Below are 25,764 nucleotides of genomic sequence, written 5' to 3' on the forward strand. Positions count from 1 at the left end.
TTACTCAACACAAGTCAAAATGTTACAAGAAAAACGGAATATTTGTGCAATATTATGATAAAAGTTGGAATTTTACTCAATAACGGTCGCAATTTTACAAGAAAACCTTAAAATGTTGACAATTTTCTGAAAAGAGTTGTAAGTTTACTCGACAAAAGTCAAAATTCTATAAGAAAACTTTAAAGTGTTGGCAATATTACAATAATAATTGGAATTTTACGTGGCAAAATTATGACAAAAGTCATAATTTTACTCAAAAAATGTCATTATTTTACAACAACTAAAATGGCAATATTGTGATAAAAGACAGAATTGTATTTGATAAATGTCACTGTTTTGCATTAAAAAGTAATCATTTTACATTAAAAAAAGTGCGTGCATACGTCTTTAGGACCAGCCTTTCTAGATATATAAAGATGTGTATTTACAACATTAATAATATAGACATCCATTGTTGTGAAAAATTTGTTGGAATTTCACAAGAAAAAGGTCACAATTTCACAAGAAAAACTTAAAATTTTGGCAGTATTATAATAAGTCGTAACACAAGTCAAAATTTTACAAGAAAAACTGAACATTTGTGCAATATTATGATAAAAGTTGGAATTTTACTCAACAACAGTCGCAAGTTTACAAGAAAAGCTTAAAATGTTGGCAATTTTATGAAAAGAGTTGCAAGTTTACTCGACAAAAGTCACAATTTTATAAGAAAACATTAAAATTTTGGCAATATTATAATAATAACCGGAATTCTTAATAATATATACATACTATGCAGATATAAAAAAGCGTGTTGTGAAAAACAAGTTGGAATTCCTCAAGAAAAAGGTTACAATTTCACAAGAAAAACTTAGAATTTTGCACAGTGTTATAATAAAAGTCGTCATTTTACTCAACGCAAGTAAAAATTGTACAAGAAAAACTGAACATTTGTGCAATATTATGATAAAAGTTGGAATTTTACTCAATAACAGCCGCAAGTTTACAAGAAAAGCTTAAAATGTTGGCAATTTTATGAACAGAGTTGCAAGTTTACTCGACAAAAGTCACAATTTTATAAGAAAACATTACAATTTTGGCAATATTATAATAATAACCGGAATTCTTAATAATATATACATACTATGCAGATATAAAAAAGCGTGTTGTAAAAAACGAGTTGGAATCCCTCAAGAAAAAGGTTACAATTTCACAAGAAAAACGTAGAATTTTGGCATTATTATAATAAAAGTCGTCATTTTACTCAACACAAGTCCAAATTTTACAAGAAAAACAGAATTTTTGCGCAGTGTTATAATAAAAGTCGTCATTTTACTCAACGCAAGTAAAAATGTTACAAGAAAAACTGAATATTTGTGCAATATTATGATAAAAGTTGGAATTTTACTCAATAACGGTCGCAATTTTACAAGAAAACCTTAAAATGTTGGCAATTTTCTGAAAAGAGTTGCAAGTTTACTCGACAAAAGTCACAATTTTATAAGAAAACATTAAAATTTTGGCAATATTATAATAATAACCGGAATTCTTAATAATATATACATACTATGCAGATATAAAAAAGCGTGTTGTAAAAAACGAGTTGGAATCCCTCAAGAAAAAGGTTACAATTTCACAAGAAAAACGTAGAATTTTGGCATTATTATAATAAAAGTCGTCATTTTACTCAACACAAGTCCAAATTTTACAAGAAAAACAGAATTTTTGCGCAGTGTTATAATAAAAGTCGTCATTTTACTCAACGCAAGTAAAAATTTTACAAGAAAAACGGAATATTTGTGCAGTATTATGATAAAAGTTGGAATTTTACTCAATAACAGTCGCAAATTTACAAGAAAAGCTTAAAATGTTGGCAATTTTATGAAAAGAGTTGCAAGTTTACTCGACAAAAGTCACAATTTTATAAGAAAACATTAAAATTTTGGCAATATTATAATAATAACCGGAATTCTTAATAATATATACATACTATGCAGATATAAAAAAGCTTGTTGTAAAAATTGAGTTGGAATTCCTCAAGAAAAAAGTTACAATTTCACAAGAAAAACTTAGAATTTTGCGCAGTATTATAATAAAAGTCGTCATTTTACTCAACGCAAGTCAAAACTTTACAAGAAAAACTGAACATTTGTGCAATATTAGGATAAAAGTTGGAATTTCACTCAATAACAGTCGCAAGTTTACAAGAAAAACTGAATATTTGTGCAGTATTATGATACAATTTGGAATTGTACTCAATAATAGTCGCAATTTTTGTCATGTCTGTGTGATCATGTTTTTGTTTTGGTCATGTTCTTTTTGGTTTTTGGACTTTTTCTGCACTTTTGTTTTGTCACCATAGCAACCATTAGTTTTCACCTGTCACGTCACGCACCTGTTTCACGTTTTGAGTCACGCACCTGCTTTCACTAATCATGTCCATAGTATTTAAGTTCATTCTTTTCAGTTTGTCGTTCTGACGACATCTCCATATTTATGCTTCTGTACACTCTTCATCCTCTAAGATCCTGCTTCATGTCCCATGCCAAAGTAAGTTTTTGTTCCATGTTTATAGTCTTTTTGTTTTTCATAGTTTGTTCTCCGCCATTGTGCGCGCCTTCTGTTTACTTCCTTGTTTTGTAGTTATAGTGTTAAATAAAAATGTACTCACATTCCCGTCTCGCCCGAGCCAACTTTCCGTTGCATTCCGGAAAAGCAAACACCCAGGACCAAGTCATGACAGTATGTCGTCAGCACGACAGATTGTCCCATTTTCCAACACCACAAAAGACTGTCGACTTTTTTTTTTTTTTAATCAACAATTCCTCATATTCTTTCTGTTTCTCTAATATTGCAATATTTTCTCTTAAAATTATTACTTTTTTATGTAAAAGTATTACTTTTTAATGCAAAATTGTGACATTTGTCATAAAATTCTGACTTTTATCACAATATTGCCTATTTGTTTGCTGTTCTTGTAAACCAGTGACATTTTTGGAGTCAAATTATGACTTTTGTCATAATTTTGCCGAGTAAAATTCCGATCATTATAATATTGCCAACATTTTTAACTGTAAATTACGACTCTTTTCATAAAACTGCCCAAATTTAAAGCTTTTCATGTAAAATTGTCACACCTGGGTGAAGTCTTGTCTGGGTTTCGTCTGTTGTCATGTTGTCTTGCCATTTTCTGTCATGTCGGTGTGATCATGTTTTTGTTTTGGTCATGTTCGTTTTGGTTTTTGGACTTTTTGTGCACTTTTGTTTTGTCACCATAGCAACCATTAATTTTCACCTGTCACGTCACGCACCTGCTTTCACTAATCATGTCCATAGTATTTAAGTTCATTCTTTTCAGTTTGTCGTGCTGACGACATACTGTCATGACTTGGTCCTGGGTGTTTGCTTTTCCGGAATGCAACGGAAAGTTGGCTCGGGCGAGACGGGAATGTGAGTACATTTTTATTTAACACTATAACTACAAAACAAGGAAGTAAACAAAAGGCGCGCACAATGGCGGAGAACAAACTATGAAAAACAAAAAGACTATAAACATGGAGCAAAAACTTACTTTGGCATGGGACATGAAGCAGGATCTTAGAGGATGAAGAGTGTACAGAAGCATAAATATGGAGATGTCGTCAGAACGACAAACTGAAAAGAATGAACTTAAATACTATGGACATGATTAGTGAAAGCAGGTGCGTGACTCAAAACGTGAAACAGGTGCGTGACGTGACAGGTGAAAACTAATGGTTGCTATGGTGACAAAACAAAAGTGCACAAAAAGTCCAAAAACCAAAAGGAACATGACCAAAACAAAAACATGATCACACGGACATGACAGAAAATGCTAAGACAACATGACAACAGACGAAACCCAGACTAGACTTCACCCAGGTGTGACAATTTTACATGAAAAGCTTTAAATTTGGGCAATTTTATGAAGAGAGTCGTAATTTACAGTTAAAAATTTTGGCAATATTATAATGATCGGAATTTTACTCGGCAAAATTATGACAAAAGTCATAATTTGACTCCAAAAATGTCACTATTTTACAAGAACAGCAAAAATTAAAGCTGCAAGCAGCATTGGTCGGGCCCGCGTATTTGGCAGGTGCTAGTCCTAAGTGTCCCAATACTTTTGTCCAGTTTTAGTCCCAAGTGTCCCAATACTTTTGGCAAGTTGTAGTCCTAAGTGTCCCAATACTTTTGTGAAGTTGTAGTCCCAAGTGTCCCAATACTTTTGTCCAGTTTTCGGCCTAAGTGTCCCAATACTTTTGTCCAGTGGTAGTTATAAGTGTCCCAATACTTTTGTCTACTTTTAGTCCGAAGTGTCCCAATACTTTTGTGTAGTGTACCTACCTTGTCTGCATTGTGTGGGCACGTTGGTGCTTCCTGCTTTTAAGCAGCCATCTTGAGAAAACAGCAGCGCAGCAGCATCAGCACGGCGGTTCTTTGAAGGCTCATAAAATCAAAACCGCAGCAGTTAGAAAAATGCTTTCGATAACTTTTATTTGGAAGGGTTCAATCTCTCTCCTGTGTTAGTTTGAAGCTGAAACGACAAACGCGCTCAGAGGAGATAATGTTTGAAGAAAGGTGACCGGTTTTTGCAAAAAGTTTGTTTTGAAGGGGAAATTGCAAACTTCCTGTTGATTTTTGCTGAGGGTTGTCAATCTATGAAATGTAGGTCTAAGTGAGACGTACATAGAGGTTTTTGTTTCATGTCTCTCCGACTTTCCCAGTGGGAGTTACAGGCAGTTTTGTCATTTTTTTCTTCCGAGGAGCAGTTTTTTCTGTGTTTTATTCAAAAATTGCGGTAGAGCGCATTTTTGAGATTTGGGGTTAGGTTTTTTTATTAGATCGCAATTTCTGCCAGTCCTGATGTGTGTGTTCAGTTTGGTGAGTTTTGGAGCATGTTAAGGGGGTCAGATTACAGCTCAAAGAGGCAAAAGTGACTGTTTTTAGTACTTTTTTGTCTTGAAGGGGGAATTGCCAACTTCCTGTTGATTTTAGCCCGAGAATGTACTATTATAAAATCTAGGTCTGAGTCAGACCTACATAGAGGTTTTTGTTTCATGTCTCTCCGACCTTCCTAGTGGGAGTTACAGGCAGTCTAGTTTTTTTCCCCCTAGGGGGCGCTAAAGCGCAATTTTGAGTTTTGTGGTTCATTTTTTTTTTAAAAAGGCAATTTTCGCAGGTCCTGATGTGTGGGTCAAATATGGTGAGTTTTGAAGCATGTTAAGTGGGTCAAATTACAGTTTAATGTGGCGGCGGAAGAATAAAGAATAAAGAATAATAAAACCTTACAAATTCAATAGGTCCTTATGTCCCATTGTATAAGGACTCCCAAAGGGAGTCCTTATACAATGGGCCATGCGGGCCCTAAAAATAGGCAATATTGTGATAAAAGTCAGAATTTTATGACAAATGTCACAATTTTGCTTTAAAAAGTAATACTTTTACATAAAAAAGTAATAATTTTAAGAGAAAATATTGCAACATTAGAGAAACAGAAAGAATATGAGAAATTGTTAATTAAAAGAAAAAAGTCGACAGTCTTTTGTGGTGTTGGAAAATGGGACAATCTGAAGCAAAGGATGCAAATGAGATGTGGATTGTGTATCTTGTGGGAGGGTGGAGTTGTTTGCTTAGTTTTAGCGGGTGGAGACGGTCAATTAGAGCGGTGTTTTTCAACCTTTCCTGAGCCGAGGCACATTTTTTTCATTGAAAAAATCCCGAGGCACGCCATCAGCAGAAAACATTTAAAAAAAAGCCGATATTGACAATAAAAAGTAGTTCTTGCAATTGTTGGATATGACTTTAAAGCATAACCAAGCATGCATCACTATAGCTCTTGTCTCAAAGTAGGTGTACTGTCACCACCTGTCACATCACACCCTGACTTATTTGGACTTTTTTGCTGTTTTCCTGTGTGTAGTGTTTTAGTTCTTGTCTTGAAGTGAACTATATTTATATAGCGCTTTTTTTCTCTCTCTCGTGACTCAAAGCGGTATAGCTCAGTTGGTAGAGTGGCCGTGCCAGCAACTTGAGGGTTCCAGGTTTGATCCCAGCTTCTGCCATCCCACACAGCAAAAAGACTGCGCGGCGGATCCCCCGCGGAGGTACCGTGCTTTCCGGAACGGACCCGTATCGGCGTCCACTTGCTCTCAGGAACGGATCCGCCACGGAGGCGTGGCGCCGAGCTGGATCCGCTCCGCCTCCATGATCAAAACCTAACGGATCAGCAACGGACTCATAAAAACCCTGGCTCATCTGGTCTGTTTTGGACCCGTTTATCTTATTCCTAGTCACTGCCGTTGTGTCCTTGGGCAAGACGCTTTACCCACCTGCTCCCAGTGCGACCCACACTGCTTTAAATGGAACTTAGATATTGTGTTTCACTACGTAAAACGCTTTGAGTCATTAGAGAAAAAGCGCTATATAAATATAATTCACGTTTTACGCTCCTATTTTGGTGTTGATTGTCATGTCATTTGTGGACGCCGTCTGCACCACACGCTGTAAGTCTTTGCTGTAGTCCAGCATTTTGTTTTTGTTTACTTTGCAGCCAGTTCAGTTTAGTTTTGCCTTTTCTTAGAGGCACTCGCCTTTTGTTTATTTTTGGTTTAAGCATTAGACACCTTTTTACCTGCAAACCCATACCTGCCAACTGCTCCGGTTTTCCCGTAATTAGTACGGTTTTCATCAACCTATTCCGGGTTAGGGTTGCAGTGATAAAAAATACGGTTTTTCATTAATTTAAAAACATTATTTTTTTAAAAGGTTTATTCACGAAATCGCGTAACAACAATGACAATCGACACTGCTTCCCGTAACTTCCTATCGAGCCATTCCGAATGCCATGCGCGAGGCTATTTATAGCACCGCTGCCAAGCACGAGGCACCAGTTGCCATTGTTTCCAAACGAGCGAACGATCATGGAATCAGCCGGAGAAAAATCGCAAACGAGTCTTAAACCGAAAAGAAAACTGCAGTCATTCCGTGAAGAATATTCAAAAGCCTATTCGGGAATAATTATCCGTTCCAAAAAGGGTGAAAACTACGCGAATTGCACCTTGTGCAGACACGATTTTTCGATCGGACACGGAGGAATTAGCGATGTAAAAGACCACGTTGGGACAAAAAAACACAAGTCTAATGCCGGATTTTAGCCACAAAAAGGTAATGACACCAATGTTATCTATTGGAATTGTTTAGTACTGTTATACTGTTAAAAGTGTTTATACTATTTATGCTTTCAAGTCCAAGTTGAAGAAATCTTGTTAAATGTTGACAGCATAACTACCAAAATACAGAAGTATGTCCTTAATATTTTTGCAGTGCTATTTCTGTTGAAAAGTTCAAATGATTACATTAGAGATGTGATGTGCCACTTTTCAAGTGTCTGATAGCTTAAATTAATTTTCATTAATTTTTCATATTTTGAATTCTTTTGAAAGGCTTACAAAAAAACTACATCCATCCATCCATCCATCTTCTTCCGCTTATCCGAGGTCGGGTCGCGGGGGCAGCAGCCTAAGCAGGGAAGCCCAGACTTCCCTCTCCCCAGCCACTTTGTCCAGCTCTTCCCGGGGGATCCCGAGGCGTTCCCAGGCCAGCCGGGAGACATAGTCTTCCCAACGTGTCCTGGGTCTTCCCCGTGGCCTCCTACCGGTCGGACGTGCCCTAAACACCTCCCGAGGGAGGCGTTCGGGTGACATCCTGACCAGATGCCCGAACCACCTCATCTGGCTCCTCTCGATGTGGAGGAGCAGCGGCTTTACTTTGAGCTCCCCCCGGATGGCAGAGCTTCTCACCCTATCTCTAAGGGAGAGCCCCGCCACCCGGCGGAGGAAACTCATTTCAGCCGTGATCTTGTCCTTTCGGTCATAACCCAAAGCTCATGACCATAGGTGAGGATGGCAACGTAGATCAACCGGTAAATTGAGAGCTTTGCCTCCCGGCTCAGCTCCTTCTTCACCACAATGGATCGATACAGCGTCCGTATTACTGAAGACGCCGCACCGATCCGCCTGTCGATCTCACCATCCACTCTTCCCCCACTCGTGAACAAGACTCCGAGGTACTTGAACTCCTCCACTTGGGGCAAGATCTCCTCCCCAACCCGGAGATGGCACTCCACCCTTTTCCGGGCGAGAACCATGGACTCGGACTTGGAGGTGCTGATTCTCATCTCAGTCGCTTCACACTCGGCTGCGAACCGATCCAGTAAGAGCTGAAGATCCTGGCCAGATGAAGCCATCAGGACCACATCATCTGCAAAAAGCAGAGACCTAATCCTGCAGCCACCAAACCAGATCCCCTCAACGCCTTGACTGCGCCTAGAAATTCTGTCCATAAAAGTTATGAACAGAATGGGTGACAAAGGGCAGCCTTGGCGGAGTCCAACCCTCACTGGAAACGTGTCCGACTTACTGCCGGCAATGCGGACCAAGCTCTGGCACTGATCATACAGGGAGCGGACTGCCACAATCAGACAGTCCCATACCCCATACTCTCTGAGCACTCCCCACAGGACTTCCCGAGGGACACGGTCGAATGCCTTCTCCAAGTCCACAAAGCACATGTAGACTGGTTGGGCAAACTCCCATGCACCCTCAAGGACCCTGCCGAGAGTATAGAGCTGGTCCACAGTTCCACGACCAGGACGGAAACCACACTGTTCCTCCTGAATCCGAGGTTCGATTATCCGGCGTAGCCTCCTCTCCAGTACACCTGAATAGACCTTACCGGCAAGGCTGAGGAGTGTGATCCCAGACCCTCCGGTTCCCCTTCTTAGAGAGTCTTTGCTGTCGTCCAGCATTTTGTTTTTGTTTACTTTGCAGCCAGTTCAGTTTAGTTTTGCCTTTTCTTAGCGGCACTCGCCTTTTGTTTATTTTTGGTTTAAGCATTAGACACCTTTTTACCTGCAAACCATTGTCGTCGTTCCCGACATCTACAAAGCAATTAGCGAGCTGCTGCCACCTCCTGGTATGGAAGAGTATTACACGGTTACTCTGCCGAGCTCTAGACAGTACAGACACTCAACAATGGCACATTTAGGGATTATAATTACTGGTTTGCAAAACATATTTTTAACCCAATTAGGTGAAATGACATAATCTCTCACGGTGGTTGAAAAACACTGAATTAGACGATTCCTGGAATGTTTAAGTTGCTCAATGAAATACCCTAAAAGCTTGAAACTATTCAATAAATGTAAAATGTCTGAACTCTGCAAACTCTTCCACAACCGGCTGATTTTTTTTTTTAAAGAAAGAAATCCTGCATCATCCATCCTTTTCCCGATATCCATATCTTATTAGTGTGTAGTCTGCATGTCCACACAGAGAACAATGCCTTCTGTTTGTCCGTATTCAGACCGTGAAATCGCTTTATCCTCGTGAACACTCTTTCTGCATCAGCGGGCAAGTGTGTGTGTCACGTAAGAAAAGCTTTCGATGATTGGGAGTGACTGGAGCGGCCATTGTGAGCATGCGGGCAAGACTCCTGTCGCTGAACATGTTGCGCCATTCATGAACGAGATACTTTCTGGGTTTCTTTTGCTTTCAACAATGAATCCTGCCATCAATTTGTGGCGGATGTCAGAGTTGTCGTACTCTCCCGTTGTATAGACTATTTGTAATTCTTTCCAGATTGTCTCAGGCCATTAGCCTGACTGCTGTGTGAGCGTCTTTGTTTTAAGCCTCTGATGTTCCTGGCAGGACATCCCTTTTATTTTGCAGCAGTTCCTTTTTAATGTGTCTGTCTTTCATAAATTGCATTGTCTTGAATTAAGCCTTATGTTTGAAGTAAGTAGAATTTGAATGCAGTAAGGCATTTAACACACCTTCTAACCAGAATGTTCTCCTAAGTATTGTTTTTCATAACAAAATACGGTCACCATTTGTACCCTATTTTTCGGAGTATAAGTCGCACCGGCCGAAAATGCATAATAAAGAAGGAAAAAACATATATAATTATATTTTTTGGGGAAATGTATTTGATAAAAGCCAACAGCAAGAATAGACATTTGAAAGGCAATTTAAAATAAATGAAGAATAGTGAACAACAGGCTGAATAAGTGTACGTTATATGAGGCATAAATAACCAACTGGTATGTTAACGTAACATATTATGGTAAGAGTCATTCAAATAACTATAACATATCAGTGACGTGCATGGAAAGAAAAAAATGTAAAAAGAAAAGAAAAAAAAAATTAAATTGTTATATGTATCCAGTGATTATACTATAAAGTTATTTTCCATTTAACTTGACCAGTTTTAGATTATTTTTATTCAAAATCGCTGAATTTTCACATTTGCCGTTCAAATACTGAGAAGAGACGGTGCGGTGACCTGCAGCCAGTTGAGGCACGTCACTCAGTGCCTCAACATGGATTGCGCAATGATTCGGCTAACTGCTGGTCTGCTGTGCAGTGAGACCGTATTGCTATATGAATTATATTATACATTTCCATAGTTTAGTTAGCTGAGGTATATAATGTGCAGTGTATTTTGTCAACAACTGTATGTGTGTAACGTATTTCTTGTGCTGAGCGATCATAAAACGGCTGCAAAAGACGCACTGGCTGAGGCTCGCCTCCTGCACCCCCGCCGTAGAATTGTTATATCAACTAAAGCCCACACTTAAACTTTCCACGTGCAAGATTGAATCTATTTAAAAAAATTATTTCATAAGAAGCCAAAAAGTGCAAAAACAATAATGTTGGTGTTGGAGGAGTTGTGAATGACTGCAGGGACACAACATTAGGTACACCTGCAGACTGCAGGTGTACCTAATTCACAACTCCTCCAACACGAACATTATTGTTTTTGCACTTTTTGGATGTTAAGTTCCTGCTATGCGCTGTTATACAGTATATGCCTTCAGCTCTTATTTTGAAGGCGCTAAGAGCGGAAGGGAGGTTACGTTGCGGAGGTTTTTAAAAGAAGGTAAATAAAGTGGTCCTCGTGTAAACTGGAGCCTCTGTGTTTGTTATTTTGTAGTTTCATACAGTATAGGCGACATTTATAAACCCTCGGTTACACTTTTTTAAATAGATTCAATCTTGCACGTGGAAAGTTTACTGTAAGTGAGGGCTTTAGTTGCGGTGCATGGACTTAATTTCTAAGTAAAGGTAAGACCATAAAAACATTTTTTTATTAAATGTGCTTTTTTGTGTGCTACAGTTTGTATGTGTAAAGTTAAAGTTAAGTTAAAGTAGCAATGATTGTCACACACACACTAGGTGTGGTGAAATTTGTCCTCTGCATTTGACCCATCCCCTTGTTCACCCCCTGGGAGGTGAGGGGAGCAGTGAGCAGCAGCGGCGCCGCGCCCGGGAATCATTTTTGGTGATTTAACCCCCAATTCCAAGCCTTGATGCTGAGTGCCAAGCAGGGAAGAATGCTGGTATGAGCTTTTAAACATAACCCGTTAACTGCTGCCAATCAAATGGTGAATAAGATACTCTTTAGGGTTCATATGTTTGTAAATCTGACTGTGATGAAGTCAGTGCCTCACCAGCCATCAACCTCACCGCACGTCACTGTAACATATAGAACATGCTATACGTTTACCAAACAATCTGTCACTCCTAATCGCTAAATACCATGAAATCTTATACGTCTAGTCTCTTACGTGAATGAGATCAATAATATTATTTGATATTTTACGCTAATGTGTTCATCATTCCACACATAAGTCGCTCCTGAGTATAAGTCGCACCCCCGGCCAAAATATGAAAAAAACTGCGACTTATAGTCCGAAAAATACGGTACTTAGTTTAGATTTTTATGTCATTTTTTTATTTTGAGAGCTTTTAATATTTTGGATTGGCCGCTCTACCAACCGAGCTATACCGCCTCATGTAAAGTGACTTTGGGTACTTAGAAAAGCGCTATATAAATCCCAGTTATTATTATTATTATTATGGCTGTCTTGAGTTTCCAATCATTTCTACAACTCTTATCTGACCACAGAACGTTCCTCCTGCGGATGTGCACAAACTACAGTTACCGGCATTTCTACATTCAAAAAGTATTGCAGTAGTTAAAAATCGGTTATCAGTATCGGTCTTGAGAAGCAGAAGTTACAGTATCTGTGGCCAAACAGTTCCATTTTTGTTTCATCTGACCACAGAACTTTCCTCCAGAAGGTCTTATCTTTGTCCATGTGATGGCAGATGAAACAAAAATGGAGCTGTTTGGCCACAATACCCAGCAATATGTTTGGTGGAGAAAAGGTGAGGGCTTTAATCCCAGGAACAGCATGCCTACCGTCAAGCATGGTGGTGGTAGTATTATGCTCTGGGCCTGTTTTGCTGCCAATGGAACTGCTGCTTTACAGAGAGTAAATGGGACAATGGAAAAAGGAGGATTACCTCCAAATTCTTCAGGACAAGCTAAAATCATCAGCCCGGAGGTTGGGTCTTGGGCGCAGTTGGGTGTTCCAACAGGACAATGACCCCAAAAGTGGTAAATGAATGGCTAAATCAGGCTAGAATGAAGGTTTTAGAATGGCCTTCCCAAAGTCCTGACTTAAACGTGTGGACAATGCTGAAGAAACAAGTCCATGTCAGAAAACCAACACATTGCACCAATTTTGTCAAGAGGAGTGGTCACAAATTCAAGCAGAAGCTTGTGGATGGCTACCAAAAGTGCCAAAAAAAACCATTCATGAAGTTTGCTTCTTTTATGAATTTATTATGGGTCTACTGAAAATGTGAGGGTCAAAAGTATACATACAGCAATGTTAATATTTGCTTACATGTCCCTTGGCAAGTTTACCTGCAATAAGGCACTTTTGGTAGCCATCCACAAGCTTCTGCTTGACCACTTGACCACTAAATTGGTGCAGTTCAGCTAAATGTGTTGGTTTTCTGACATAAAAGTTAAAAGTTAAAGTACCAATGATTGTCACACACACACTAGGTGTGGCGAAATTATTCTCTGCATTTGACCCATCACCCTTGATCACCCCCTGGGAGGTGAGGGGAGCAGTGGGCAGCAGCGGTGGCCGCGCCCGGGAATCATTTTGGTGATTTAACCCCCAATTCCAACCCTTGATGCTGAGTGCCAAGCAGGGAGGTAATGGGTCCCATTTTTATAGTCTTTGGTATGACTCGGCCGGGGTTTGAACTCCCAACCTACCGATCTCAGGACGGACACTCTAACCATTAGGCCACTGAGTAGGTATGGACATGGACTTGTTTCTGCAGCATTGTCCACACGTTTAAGTCAGGACTTTGGGAAGGCCATTCTAAAACCTTCATTCTAGCCTGATTAAGCCATTCCTTTACCACTTTTGAGGTGTGTTTGGGGTCATTGTCCTGTTGGAACACCCAACTGCGCCCTAGACCCAACCTCCGGGCTGATGATTTTAGCTCGTCCTGAAGAATTTGGAGGTAATCCTCCTTTTTCATTGTCCCATTCACTCTCTGTAAAGCACCAGTTCCATTGGCAGCAAAACAGGCCCAGAGCATAATATTACCACCACCATGCTTGACGGTAGGAATGGTGTTCCTGGGATTAAAGCCCTTACCTTTTCTCCTCCAAACATATTGCTGGATATTGTGGCCAAACAGCTCATTTTTTGTTTCATCTAACATCACATGGACAAAGATAAGACCTTCTGAAGGAAAGTTCTGTGGTTCGTCCTGACTTAAACGTGTGGACAATGCTGAAGAAACAAGTCCATGTCAGAAAACCCACAAACTTAGCTGAACTGCACCAATTTTGTCAAGAGGAGTGGTCAAGTGGTCAAGCAGAAGCTTGTGGATGGCTACCAAAAGTGCCTTATTGCAGGTAAACTTGCCAAGGGACATGTAAGCAAATATTAACATTGCTGTATGTATACTTTTGACCCATTTTCAGTAGAGCCATAATAAATTCATAAAAGAAGCAAACTTCATGAATGTTTTTTGTGAGCAACAAGTATGTGCTCCAATCACTACATCACAAACAAATAAGAGTTGTAGAAATGATTAGAAACTCAAGACAGCCATGACATGATGTTCTTTACTTTTAACCAGGACTGAATATCGGAGCTTTTTTCACTTCAAGTGGGATGAAAAACTGAACAACTGAAAGCTGCATGTACTGAAACACGAGTTGCAAATTTCCACCAAGCTAGTGGCTATTTGCTCACTCCTTGTGTGCGGGGTGGAAAATACCACTTTCATAAAACCACCGTGGCTTTTCTCCCTGTTAGTCTTCTTGACAAGAACCTACAAGTGGATGTTTTGGCATTGTGTGCTTGCATGGATTTATGCACACCAGCGGGAGTGATTTATTATGAATGCACATTTATTAGGTTTGGAGGACACTTGTGATGTGGCCAACACACATGATGCTGTTAGAAGTATGTCATCATCACTGGGGAGTCCCCTCTGACATCACTGGAGTCTGGAAGTGTTTGCTGGGATGTCGACCACTTCATCCTCACTTTTTGTGTTGGAGCCTCTTTATTCATTGAAATACAGGCCTGCGTTAAAGGGGAACATTATCACAATTTCAGAAGGGTTAAAACCATTAAAAATCAGTTCCCAGTGGCTTATTTTATTTTTCGAAGTTTTTTTCAAAATTTTACCCATCATGCAATATCCCTAAAAAAAAGCTGATTTTAACCACACGTCCATTTTCCTGTGACGTCACATAGTGAAGCCAACACAAACAAACATGGCGGAAAGAACAGCAAGCTATAGCGACATTAGCTCGGATTCAGACTCGGATTTCAGCGGCTTAAGCGATTCAACAGATTACGCATGTATTGAAACGGATGGTTGTAGTGTGGAGGCAGGTATCCATCCATCTTCTTCCGCTTATCCGAGGTCGGGTCGCGGGGGCAGCAGCCTAAGCAGGGAAGCGCAGACTTCCCTCTCCCCAGCCACTTCGTCCAGCTCCTCCCGGGGGATCCCGAGGCGTTCCCAGGCCAGCCGGGAGACATAGTCTTCCCAACGTGTCCTGGGTCTTCCCCGTGGCCTCCTACCGGTCGGACGTGCCCTAAACACCTCCCTAGGAAGGCGTTCGGGTGGCATCCTGATTAGATGCCCGAACCACCTCATCTGGCTCCTCTCGATGTGGAGGAGCAGTGGCTTTACTTTGAGCTCCCCCCGGATGGCAGAGCTTCTCACCCTATCTCTAAGGGAGAGCCCCGCCACCCGGCGGAGGAAACTCATTTCGTCCGCTTGTACCCGTGATCTTGTCCTTTCAGTCATAACCCAAAGCTCATGACCATAGGTGAGGATGGGAACGTAGATTGACCAGTAAATTGAGAGCTTTGCCTTCTGGCTCAGCTCCTTCTTCACCACAACGGATCGATACAGCGTCCGCATTACTGAAGATGCCGCACCGATCCGCCTGTCGATCTCACGATCCACTCTTCCCTCACTCGTGAACAAGACTCCGAGGTACTTGAACTCCTCCACTTGGGGCAGGGTCTCCTCCCCAACCCGGAGATGGCACTCCACCCTTTTCCGGGCGAGAACCATGGACTCGGACTTGGAGGTGCTGATTCTCATCCCAGTCGCTTCACACTCTGCTGCGAACCGATCCAGTGAGAGCTGAAGATCCTGGCCAGATGAAGCCATCAGGACCACATCATCTGCAAAAAGCAGAGACCTAATCCTGCAGCCACCAAACCAGATCCCCTCAACGCCTTGACTGCACCTAGAAATTCTGTCCATAAAGGTTATGAACAGAATCGTTGACAAAGGGCAGCCTTGGCGGAGTCCAACCCTCACTGGAAACGTGTCCGACTTACTGCCGGCAATGCGTACCAAGCTCTGACACTGATCATACAGGGAGCGGACCGCCACAATAAGGAGGCAGGTAGCGAAAACAAAATTGAAGAAGAAACTGAAGCTACTGAGCCATATCGGTTTGAACCGTATGCAAGCGAAACCGACGAAAACGACACGACAGCCAGCGACACGGGAGAAACCGAGGACGAATTTGGCGATCGCCTTCTAACCAACGATTGGTATGTGTTTGTTTGGCATTAAAGGAAACTAACAACTATGAACTAGGTTTACAGCATATGAAATACATTTGGCAACAACATGCACTTTGAGAGTGCAGACAGCCCAATTTTCATCAATTAATATATTCTGTAGACATACCCTCATCCGCTCTCTTTTCCTGAAAGCTGATCTGTCCAGTTTTGGAGTTGATGTCAGCAGGCCAGGGAAGCTAGGGTCGATATTCTTCTCTTGATCATCTTCGGTGGAACAAACTGCCGCCATTGCTTGCCGTGCCACCGAGGTCCTTTGTCCCTGAATTGCTCACACACTCCGGCAGATTCAATGGGGTTCTGGCGGCAGATTTCTTTGACTTTATGGTTGGAAATGCATCTGCTTTGAGTGTCGCAGGATATCCACACATTCTTGCCATCTCTGTCGTAGCATAGCTTTCGTGGGTAAAGTGTGCGGAACAAACGTCCAATTTCTTGCCACTTTGGCATCTTTGGGCTACTGGTGCAACTTGAATCCGTCCCTGTTGGTGTTGTGTGCTTTATAAATAAAGTTGATTTGATTTGATTTGATTTGTTACACCCTCCGACAACACACCGACGAGGCATGATGTCTCCAAGGTACGGAAAACAGTCGAAAAAACGGAAAATAACAGAGCTGATTTGACTCGGTGTTTGAGAAAATGGCGGATTGCTTCACGATGTGACATCAGCGAATATTAGAAAGGCGTTTAATTCGCCAAAATTCACCCATTTAGAGTTGGGAAATCGGTTAAAAAAATATATGGTCTTTTTTCTGCAACATCAAGGTATATATTGACGCTTACATAGGTCTGGTGATAATGTTCCCCTTTAAACACTGCTGCTTTGTGACATTAGTGATGTCGGCACAACAGAAATAGTGCCATCCAAGTCAAAAATGTGTTTTGGGATCATATTTGCGGCTCTGTTCATTTTCTTGACACGTTGCTGCTGTCAGATACGGCGCGCCTGGCGTGGAGTTCACCGGACTGCACAATGACACCACTTCTGTCACACAAATCCACTTCCTACCTGGACAGGTGAGCCCGGGGTTAGTACATAGGTCACTTCTCACCGTGGCTGTCAATCAAATGTCTTTAACTCACACAGGGACGCCTGTTGTCACTTCTGGATGACAACACCATTCACCTGTGGGAGCTGACCGCCATGACCCCCAGGCAGGTGGGAGGAGTTAAGAGAGAGGGTGTGGTCATCCTACAGGAAGTGGCCAGCTATAGTCTCCCAGGAAGGCCAGGAATTGAGAGCTGCAGGTACTTTTTTGCTTTATCGCCTCTGGATTTTTATGAAAGTGATACAGTAAGTTGCAAACATTTATGTTAAATGCACCGCACTGCAAAAAGTGAAATCTAAGTAAGATGAAATATGTCAAATAAGGGTGATATTTGCTTATTTTCTGTCTGATAAGATCATTCTTCTCACTAAGCAGATTTTATGTTAGTGTCTTACTTGTTTTAAGTGTTTTGGTCCTAAATGATCTCAGTAAGATATTACAGCTTGTTGCTGAGATTTGATGACCTACCGTATTTTCCGCACTATTAGCCGCACCTAAAAACCACAAATTTACTCAAAAGCTGACAGTGCGGCTTATAACCCGGTGCGCTTTATATATGGATTAATATTAAGATTCATTTTCATAAAGTTTCGGTCTCGCAACTACGGTAAACAGCCGCCATCTTTTTTCCCCGTAGAAGAGGAAGTGCTTCTTCTTCTACGCAAGCAACCGCCAAGGTAAGCACCCGCCCCCATAGAAGAGGAAGCGCTTCTTCTGCTACTGTAAGCAACCACCCGCCCCCATAGAAGAAGAAGAAGCGCGCGGATATTACATTTCATTTCCTTTGTGTGTTTACATCTGTAAAGACCACAAAATGGCTCCTACTAAGCGACAGGTTTCCGGTTCATGAAAAGACGCAATCTCTCCATCCGCACACGGACTACTATTTCACAGCAACTGCCTAAAGACTTTCAAGAAAAGCTGGCTACTTTCCGTGCATATTGTAAAAACAAGTTAGCTGAAAAAAAGATCCGGCCAGAGAACATTATCAACATGGACGAGGTTCCACTGACTTTTGATATTCCTGTGAACCGCACTGTGGATACAACGGGAGCACGTACGGTGAATATTCGCACCACAGGGAATGAGAAGTCATCCTTCACTGTGGTTCTAGCTTGCCATGCTAATGGCCAGAAACTTCCACCCATGGTGATATTCAAAAGGAAGACCTTGCCAAAAGAGACCTTTCCAGCCGGCGTCATCATAAAAGCTAACTCGAAGGGATGGATGGATGAAGAAAAGATGAGCGAGTGGTTAAGGGAAGTTTAAGTTTACGCGAAGAGGCCGGGTGGCTTTTTTCACGCAGCTCCGTCCATGTTGATATACGACTCCATGCGCGCCCACATCACGCTGCTTTTTAATATATTATTAAAGTTTGACTGACCTATCTGACTGTTTTTTTGACATTCCTTTAGCGCAGTTAGATGCGGCTTATAACACGGGGCGGCTTATAGGTGGACAAAGTTTTGAAATATGCCGTTCATTGAAGGCGCGGCTTATAACCCAGGGCGCCTTATGGTGCGGAAAATACGGTATATTGAGTAAAACATGCTTGAAACTAGAATATCAAGTGTTGCAAAGCTGTGTCATCAACACTCACAAGTATAAAACTACTTTTTTAAAGTAATAATTTCTTATTTCAAGCATGAAAAAAAAAAATCATGACTTTGACACAATTGTGTCTCATAATTAAAAGAGATGACAGCCAAATGGACTTTGCTGTTTTATTTTCAATGAAACAATAGAAAATAGGTACTCATATAGTAGTACACTTGTTATTAGTGAGAATATACTGTATTTTCTGCACTATAAAGCGCACCTAAAAAAGTAAAAAAAAAGTTTAAAAAAAAAGTTAAAAATATTTTTAAAAAAAAGTAAAATATTTTTAAAAAATTAAAAAAAAAAAAAAAAATAAAAAAAAAAAATTAGAAAAAAAATTAAAACATTTTAAAAAAATTTAAAAAATTTTACAAATTTTTTTTTTTAAATTAAAAAATTAAAAAAAAATGCAGTGGAAGAGTGGCCGTGCGCGACCCGAGAGTCCCTGGTTCAATCCCCACCTAGTACCAACCTCGTCATGTCCGTTGTGTCCTTGAGCAAGACACTTCACCCTTGCTCCTGATGGGTGCTGGTTAGCGCCTTGCATGGCAGCTCCCTCCATCAGTGTGTGAATGTGTGTGTGAATGGGTAAATGTGGAAGTAGTGTCAAAGCGCTTTGAGTACCTTGAAGGTAGAAAAGCGCTATACAAGTACAACCCATTTATCATTTATTTACCTAAAAACCTCCAATTTCCTCAAAAGCTGACAGTGCGCCTTATAATCCGGTGCGCCTTATATATGGACCAATATTGAGCCACAACAGGTCTCGCAACTACGGTAACTACACCGACTTCATTTCCCCCTTCTACGGCTGCTTACCGTAGAAGAACTTCTTCTACGGGGGAAAATGAAGTCCCGTAGTTGCGAGACCTAAACTTTACGTAAAGACCCAAAATGGCTCCTATTAAGACACACGCTTACGACGCAGAGTTTAAAGTCAAGGCGATCAGTCACGCAGTAGAACACGGGAATCGAGCAGCAGCGAGAGAATTGAACATTAACGAATCAACGGTGCGGAAGTGGAGGAAGCAACATGATGACCTGCGCCAAGTAAGAAGACTAAACAGAGTTTCCGAGGGAACAAAGCGACAAAGTGGAACAGTGGGTTGTTGCACAGAGAAGTGTCAGTACAATCACTATTTGTTTTGTTGACATTCCCTTTAGCGCAGCTCCATCTAATGGATGCATAACGTAACCCCAGCCTCGACTGTAGCGTCTATTCTATGCGCCTTATAATGCGCTGCGCCTTATATATGAACAACGTTTTAAAATTAGGCCATTCATTGAAGGTGCGCCTTATAGTGCGGTGCGCCTTATAGTGCGGAAAATACGGTACTTATTTTAAGGTATTTTGGGTTCATTGAGGTTTGCTAATTTTACTTGTTTTGGAAAGTCTTGACAAGCCAAATGTTCTTGTTCTATTGGCAGATACTTTTGCTTAGTCCAAAAAAAAATACCCCTCATTTTTGTATTTTGTTTCTTGTTTTTGAACACTGACTTTTTGCAGTGTGTACACTGCAAAAACTGAAATCTAAGTAAGATGAAATATCTCAAATAAGGGTGATATTTGCTTATTTTCTGTCTGATAAGATCATTCTTCTCACTAAGCAGATTTTATGTTAGAGTGTTTTACTTGTTTTAAGTGTTTAGGTCCTAAATGATCTCAGTAAGATATTACAGCTTGTTGCTGAGATTTGATGAGCTATATTGAGTAAAACATGCTTGAAACTAGAATATCAAGTGTTGCAAAGCTGTGTCATCAACACTCACAAGTATAAAACTACTTTTTTAAAGTCATCATTTCTTACTTCAAGCATTAAAAAAAATAATCATGACTTAGACACAATTGTGTCTCATAATTAAAAGAGATGACAGCCAAATGGACTTTGCTGTTTTATTTTCAATGAAACAATAGAAAATAGGTACTCATATAGTAGTACAGTTGGCACAGTACAGTAAACTGACAGTTAATATTTAAACATTTAACATGTGACATTTCTAACAATTTTGAACAGAAATAGTTCATGCACATTCAGGTAAATTTTTCAAAATAACAGTACAAAAAAAATTTGGCTTGGGGCCGGGCTGTATACATATATGTATGTGTATATATATATATATATATATATATATATATATATATATATATATATATATATATATATATATATATATAAACAGTACACCATGGCAAAAAAAGAACAATGCTACATTTGACGTCACTATGGGAAGTTTTGACGGAGCAGAAACGTGTGAACTCGTTGGGAATTTCCTCCTCTCCCAGCTCGCTAGCCTCAATCTGAACCTTGGTATTTACCGTGATGACGGACTGGCAGTGTGTCGCGCCTCGCCAAGGAGCAGCGAGAATACCAAGAAGCGCATATGCCAAATTTTCAAAGAGAACGGCCTACGGATCACGATTGAAGCCAACAAGCAAACCGTCAACTTCCTTGACGTCACTTTCAACCTGAGAAATAACAGCTATCAACCATTGACGAAACCCAACACAACACTCCAATACGTGCACCATGACAGCAACCACCCACCCACCACCACGAAAAGAATACCTACCGGAATCAATAAAAGGCTATCGATGCTGTCATCTAGCAAAGCTGAATTTGACCAAGCAACCCCCCCGTACCAAAAAGCCCTTGATGAAAGCGGATACAATTTCACCCTCACCTATGAACCCACGCCAGGAAACCAGCCAAAAAAGAACAGAAAACGAAACGACATCATCTGGTACAACCCCCCCATACAGCAAAAACGTCTCAACGAACATTGGACACAAATTCCTCAATCTGATTGACAAACACTTTCCCAAAGACAACATCCTAAGAAAAGTATTCAACAAGAACAACATTAAATTGAGCTACAGCTGCATGAACAATATACGACAAATCATCTCAAACCACAACAAAACAATTGCAAATGAGCCGTCGGCCCCCAGACAGAGCGACTCCAAAACCAACAAAGGATGTAACTGTCGAAAGAAACCTGATTGCCCTCTCAACGGGGGGTGCTTACAAACATCAGTTGTCTACCAATCTAAGGTAATACGCAAGGACATTAACACATCCGACACATATGTAGGATTAACCGAGGGAGAATTCAAAACCAGATCGAACAATCACGAGGCTTCTTTCAGGAACAAAAACCTGCGAAATACCACAGAACTCAGCAAACACATTTGGGACCTCAAAGACAATAATGTTGAATATTCAATAACATGGCAAATTCTTGCATCCAGCACACCTTACAATAGTGGTAATAAAAGATGCAACCTATGCTTGAAAGAGAAACTGTTTATTATTTACCGTCCAGACCTGTCATCCCTCAACAAGCGCAGCGAAATTGTAACAACATGCCGCCATAGACGGAAACACCTCCTAGGTAACACATGAGCCAATCACCACGCCCCTAGGCCAGCCTGTACCCACCCACTCTGTGCCCTATATAAACCATGGTATGTGAATGCTCCCATTAAAATCTCCTGACGATTGAGGGTACCCCCCCTCATGAAACAGGCCTGTAGAGATGAAATAGTCTTGTGATTTTTTCCCCACACATACATATATATATATATATATATATATATATATATATATTTTCCTTGCATATTAATTGACTAAAAGAGCACACACTTGGCGCGATGATGTCATGTTATCCATGGAAAAATGCATTTTTAGACAATATGATTTGCCTGAGCGGCTAGGAGACCCCGAGAGTAACAAGCGCTTGCCTTGTTGCCTTTCCATTAAGAACAATAAATTAGTTTTTAGTATAAGTTTGCTGGTTTCAAGAAAAGTAATGCCATTATGTCAAGATAAAGGCACTAGCATTTATGGTACTAAATTTAAGAATATTTGTCAACATATTGAGAAAAAAGGTCTCTCTCTTTTTTTTTCTACCAAGAAAAGTGCACTTGTTATTAGTGAGAATATACTTATTTTAAGCTATTTTTAGGGTTCATTGAGGTGAGCTCATTTTACTTGTTTTGGAAAGTCTTGACAAGCCAAATTTTCTTGTTCTATTGGCAGATAATTTTGCTTAGTTCAAATAAAATACCCCTCATTTTTGTATTTTGTTTCTTGTTTTTGAACTTTTTGCAGTGTACACACTGCAAAAAGTGAAATCTAAGTAAGATGAAATATGTCAAATAAGGGTGATATTTGCTTATTTTCTGTCTGATAAGATCATTCTTCTCACTAAGCAGATTTTATGTTAGAGTGTTTTACTTGTTTTAAGTGTCCTAAATGATCTCAGCAAGATATTACAGCTTGTTGCTGAGATGTGATGACCTATATTGAGTAAAACATGCTTGAAACTAGAATATCAAGTGTTGCAAAGCTGTGTCATCAACACTCACAAGTATAAAACTACTTTTTTTAAGTAATCATTTCTTATTTATAATATATATATTATGTCAGACCCACTCGACATCCATTGCTTTCGGTCTCCCCTAGAGGGGGGGGTTACCCACATATGCGGTCCTCTCCAAGGTTTCTCATAGTCATTCACATCGACGTCCCACTGGGCTGAGTTTTTCCTTGCCCGTATGTGGGCTTTGTACCGAGGATGTCGTTGTGGCTTGTGCAGCCCTTTGAGACACTTGTGATTTAGGGCTATATAAATAAACATTGATTGATTGATTGATATTTCAAGCATGAAAAAAAATCATGATGCCGAGCGCATATCACTATGTCAAGATAATGGCACTTGCATTTACTTATTTAAGAATATTTTTCAACAAATTGAGCAAAAAGGTCTCAAATTTTATTTTCTACCAAGATAAGTGCACTTGTTATTAGTGAGAATATACTTATTTTAAGCTATTTTTGGGTTCATTGAGGTTAGCTAATTTGACTTGTTTTGGAAAGTCTTGACAAGCCAAATTTTCTTGTTCTATTGGCAGATAATTTTGCTTAGTTAAAAAAAAATACCCCTCATTTTTGTATTTTTTGTTCTTGTTTTTGAACACTGACTTTTTGCAGTGCAATCACTGCAAAAAGTGAAATCTAAGTAAGATGAAATATGTCAAATAAGGGTGATATTTGCTTATATTCTGTCTGATAAGATGATTCTTCTCACTAAGCAGATTTTATGTTAGAGTGTTTTACTTGTTTTAAGTGTTCTAAATGATCTCAGTAAGATATTACAGCTTGTTGCTGAGATGTGATGACCTATATTGAGTAAAACATGCTTGAAACTAGAATATCAAGTGTTGCAAAGCTGTGTCATCAACACTCACAAGTATAAAACTACTTTTTTAAAGTCATCATTTCTTATTTCAAGCATGAAAAAAAAAATCATGACTAATAATTAAAAGAGATGACAGCCAAATGGACTTTGCTGTTTTATTTTCAATGAAACAATAGAAAATAGGTACTCATATAGTAGTACAGTTGGCACAGTACAGTAAACTGACAGTTAATATTTAAACATTTAACATGTGACATTTCTAACAATTTTGAACAAAAATAGTTCATGCACATTCAGGTAAATTTTTCAAAATAACAGTACAAAAAAAATTTGGCTGGTGGCCGGGCTGTATACATATATGTATGTATATATATACATATATATATTTTCCTTGCATACTAATTGACTAAAAGAGCACACACTTGGCGCGATGATGTCATGTTATCCATGGAAAAATGCATTTTTAGACAATATGATTTGCCTGAGCGGCTAGGAGACCCCGAGAGTAACAAGCGCTTGCCTTGTTGCCTTTCCATTAACAACAATAAATTAGTTTTTAGTATAAGTTTGCTGGTTTCAAGAAAATAATGCCATTATGTCAAGATAATGGCACTAGCATTTATGGTACTAAATTTAAGAATATTTTTCAACATATTGAGCAAAAAAGTCTCTCTTTTTGTTTTTCTACCAAGAAAAGTGCACTTGTTATTAGTGAGACTATACTTATTTTAAGCTACCGTATTTTCCGCACCATAAGGCGCCCTGGGTTATAAGCCGCGCCTTCAATGAACGGCATATTTCAAAACTTTGTCCACCTATAAGCCGCCCCGTGTTGTAAGCCGCATCTAACTGCGCTAAAGGAATGTCAAAAAAACAGTCAGATAGGTCAGTCAAACTTTAATAATATATTAAAAACCAGCGTGATGTGGGCGCGCATGGAGTCGTATATCAACATGGACGGAGCTGCGTGAAAAAAGCCACCCGGCCTCTTCGCGTAAACTTACCTTAACCACTCGCTCACCTTTTCTTCATCCATCCATCCCTTCGAGTTAGCTTTTATGATGACGCCGGCTGGAAAGGTCTCTTTTGGCAAGGTCTTCCTTTTGAATATCACCATGGGTGGAAGTTTCTGGCCATTAGCATGGCAAGCTAGAACCACAGTGAAGGATGACTTCTCATTCCCTGTGGTGCGAATATTCACCGTACGTGCTCCCGTTGTATCCACAGTGCGGTTCACAGGAATATCAAAAGTCAGTGGAACCTCGTCCATGTTGATAATGTTCTCTGGCCGGATCTTTTTTTCAGCTATCTTGTTTTTACAATATGCACGGAAAGTAGCGAGCTTTTCTTGAAAGTCTTTAGGCAGTTGCTGTGAAATAGTAGTCTGTGTGCGCATGGAGAGATTGCGTCTTGGAAACCTGTCGCTTAGTAGGAGCCATTTTGTGGTCTTTACAGATGTAAACACACAAAGGAAATGAAACGTAATATCCGCGCGCTTCTTCTTCTATGCGGGCGGGTGGTTGCTTACAGTAGAAGAAGAAGCGCTTCCTGTTCTATGGGGGCGGGTGCTTACCTTGGTGGTTGCTTGCGTAGAAGAAGAAGCACTTCCTCTTCTACGGGGAAAAAAGATGGCGGCTGTTTACCGTAGTTGCGAGACCGAAACTTTATGAAAATGAATCTTAATATTAATCCATATATAAAGCGCACCGGGTTATAAGCCGCACTGTCAGCTTTTGAGTAAATTTGTGGTTTTTAGGTGCGGCTAATAGTGCGGAAAATACGGTAATTCTTCTCACTAAGCAGATTTTATGTTAGAGTGTTTTACTTGTTTTAAGTGTTTTGGTCCTAAATGATCTCAGTAAGATATTACAGCTTGTTGCTGAGATTTGATGACCTATATTGAGTAAAACATGCT

General features: G+C 40.0%; 1 protein-coding gene across 2 annotated transcripts in view; it reads left to right on the forward strand.

The window, feature by feature from the left end:
• The window catches only part of llgl1 (LLGL scribble cell polarity complex component 1), a 180,894-nt gene that overhangs the window by 39,086 nt on the left and 116,044 nt on the right, over positions 1–25,764 (forward strand). For both annotated transcript variants that reach the window (XM_061982062.1, XM_061982064.1), the window contains 2 exons: positions 16,935–17,016; positions 17,087–17,247. In XM_061982062.1, the coding sequence (XP_061838046.1) occupies positions 16,935–17,016; positions 17,087–17,247 (243 nt within the window). The remainder of the gene's footprint in view (positions 1–16,934; positions 17,017–17,086; positions 17,248–25,764) is intronic.

The sequence above is a fragment of the Nerophis lumbriciformis genome, linkage group LG24, assembly GCF_033978685.3.
Source record: "Nerophis lumbriciformis linkage group LG24, RoL_Nlum_v2.1, whole genome shotgun sequence".
Taxonomy (NCBI): Eukaryota; Metazoa; Chordata; class Actinopteri; order Syngnathiformes; family Syngnathidae; genus Nerophis; species Nerophis lumbriciformis.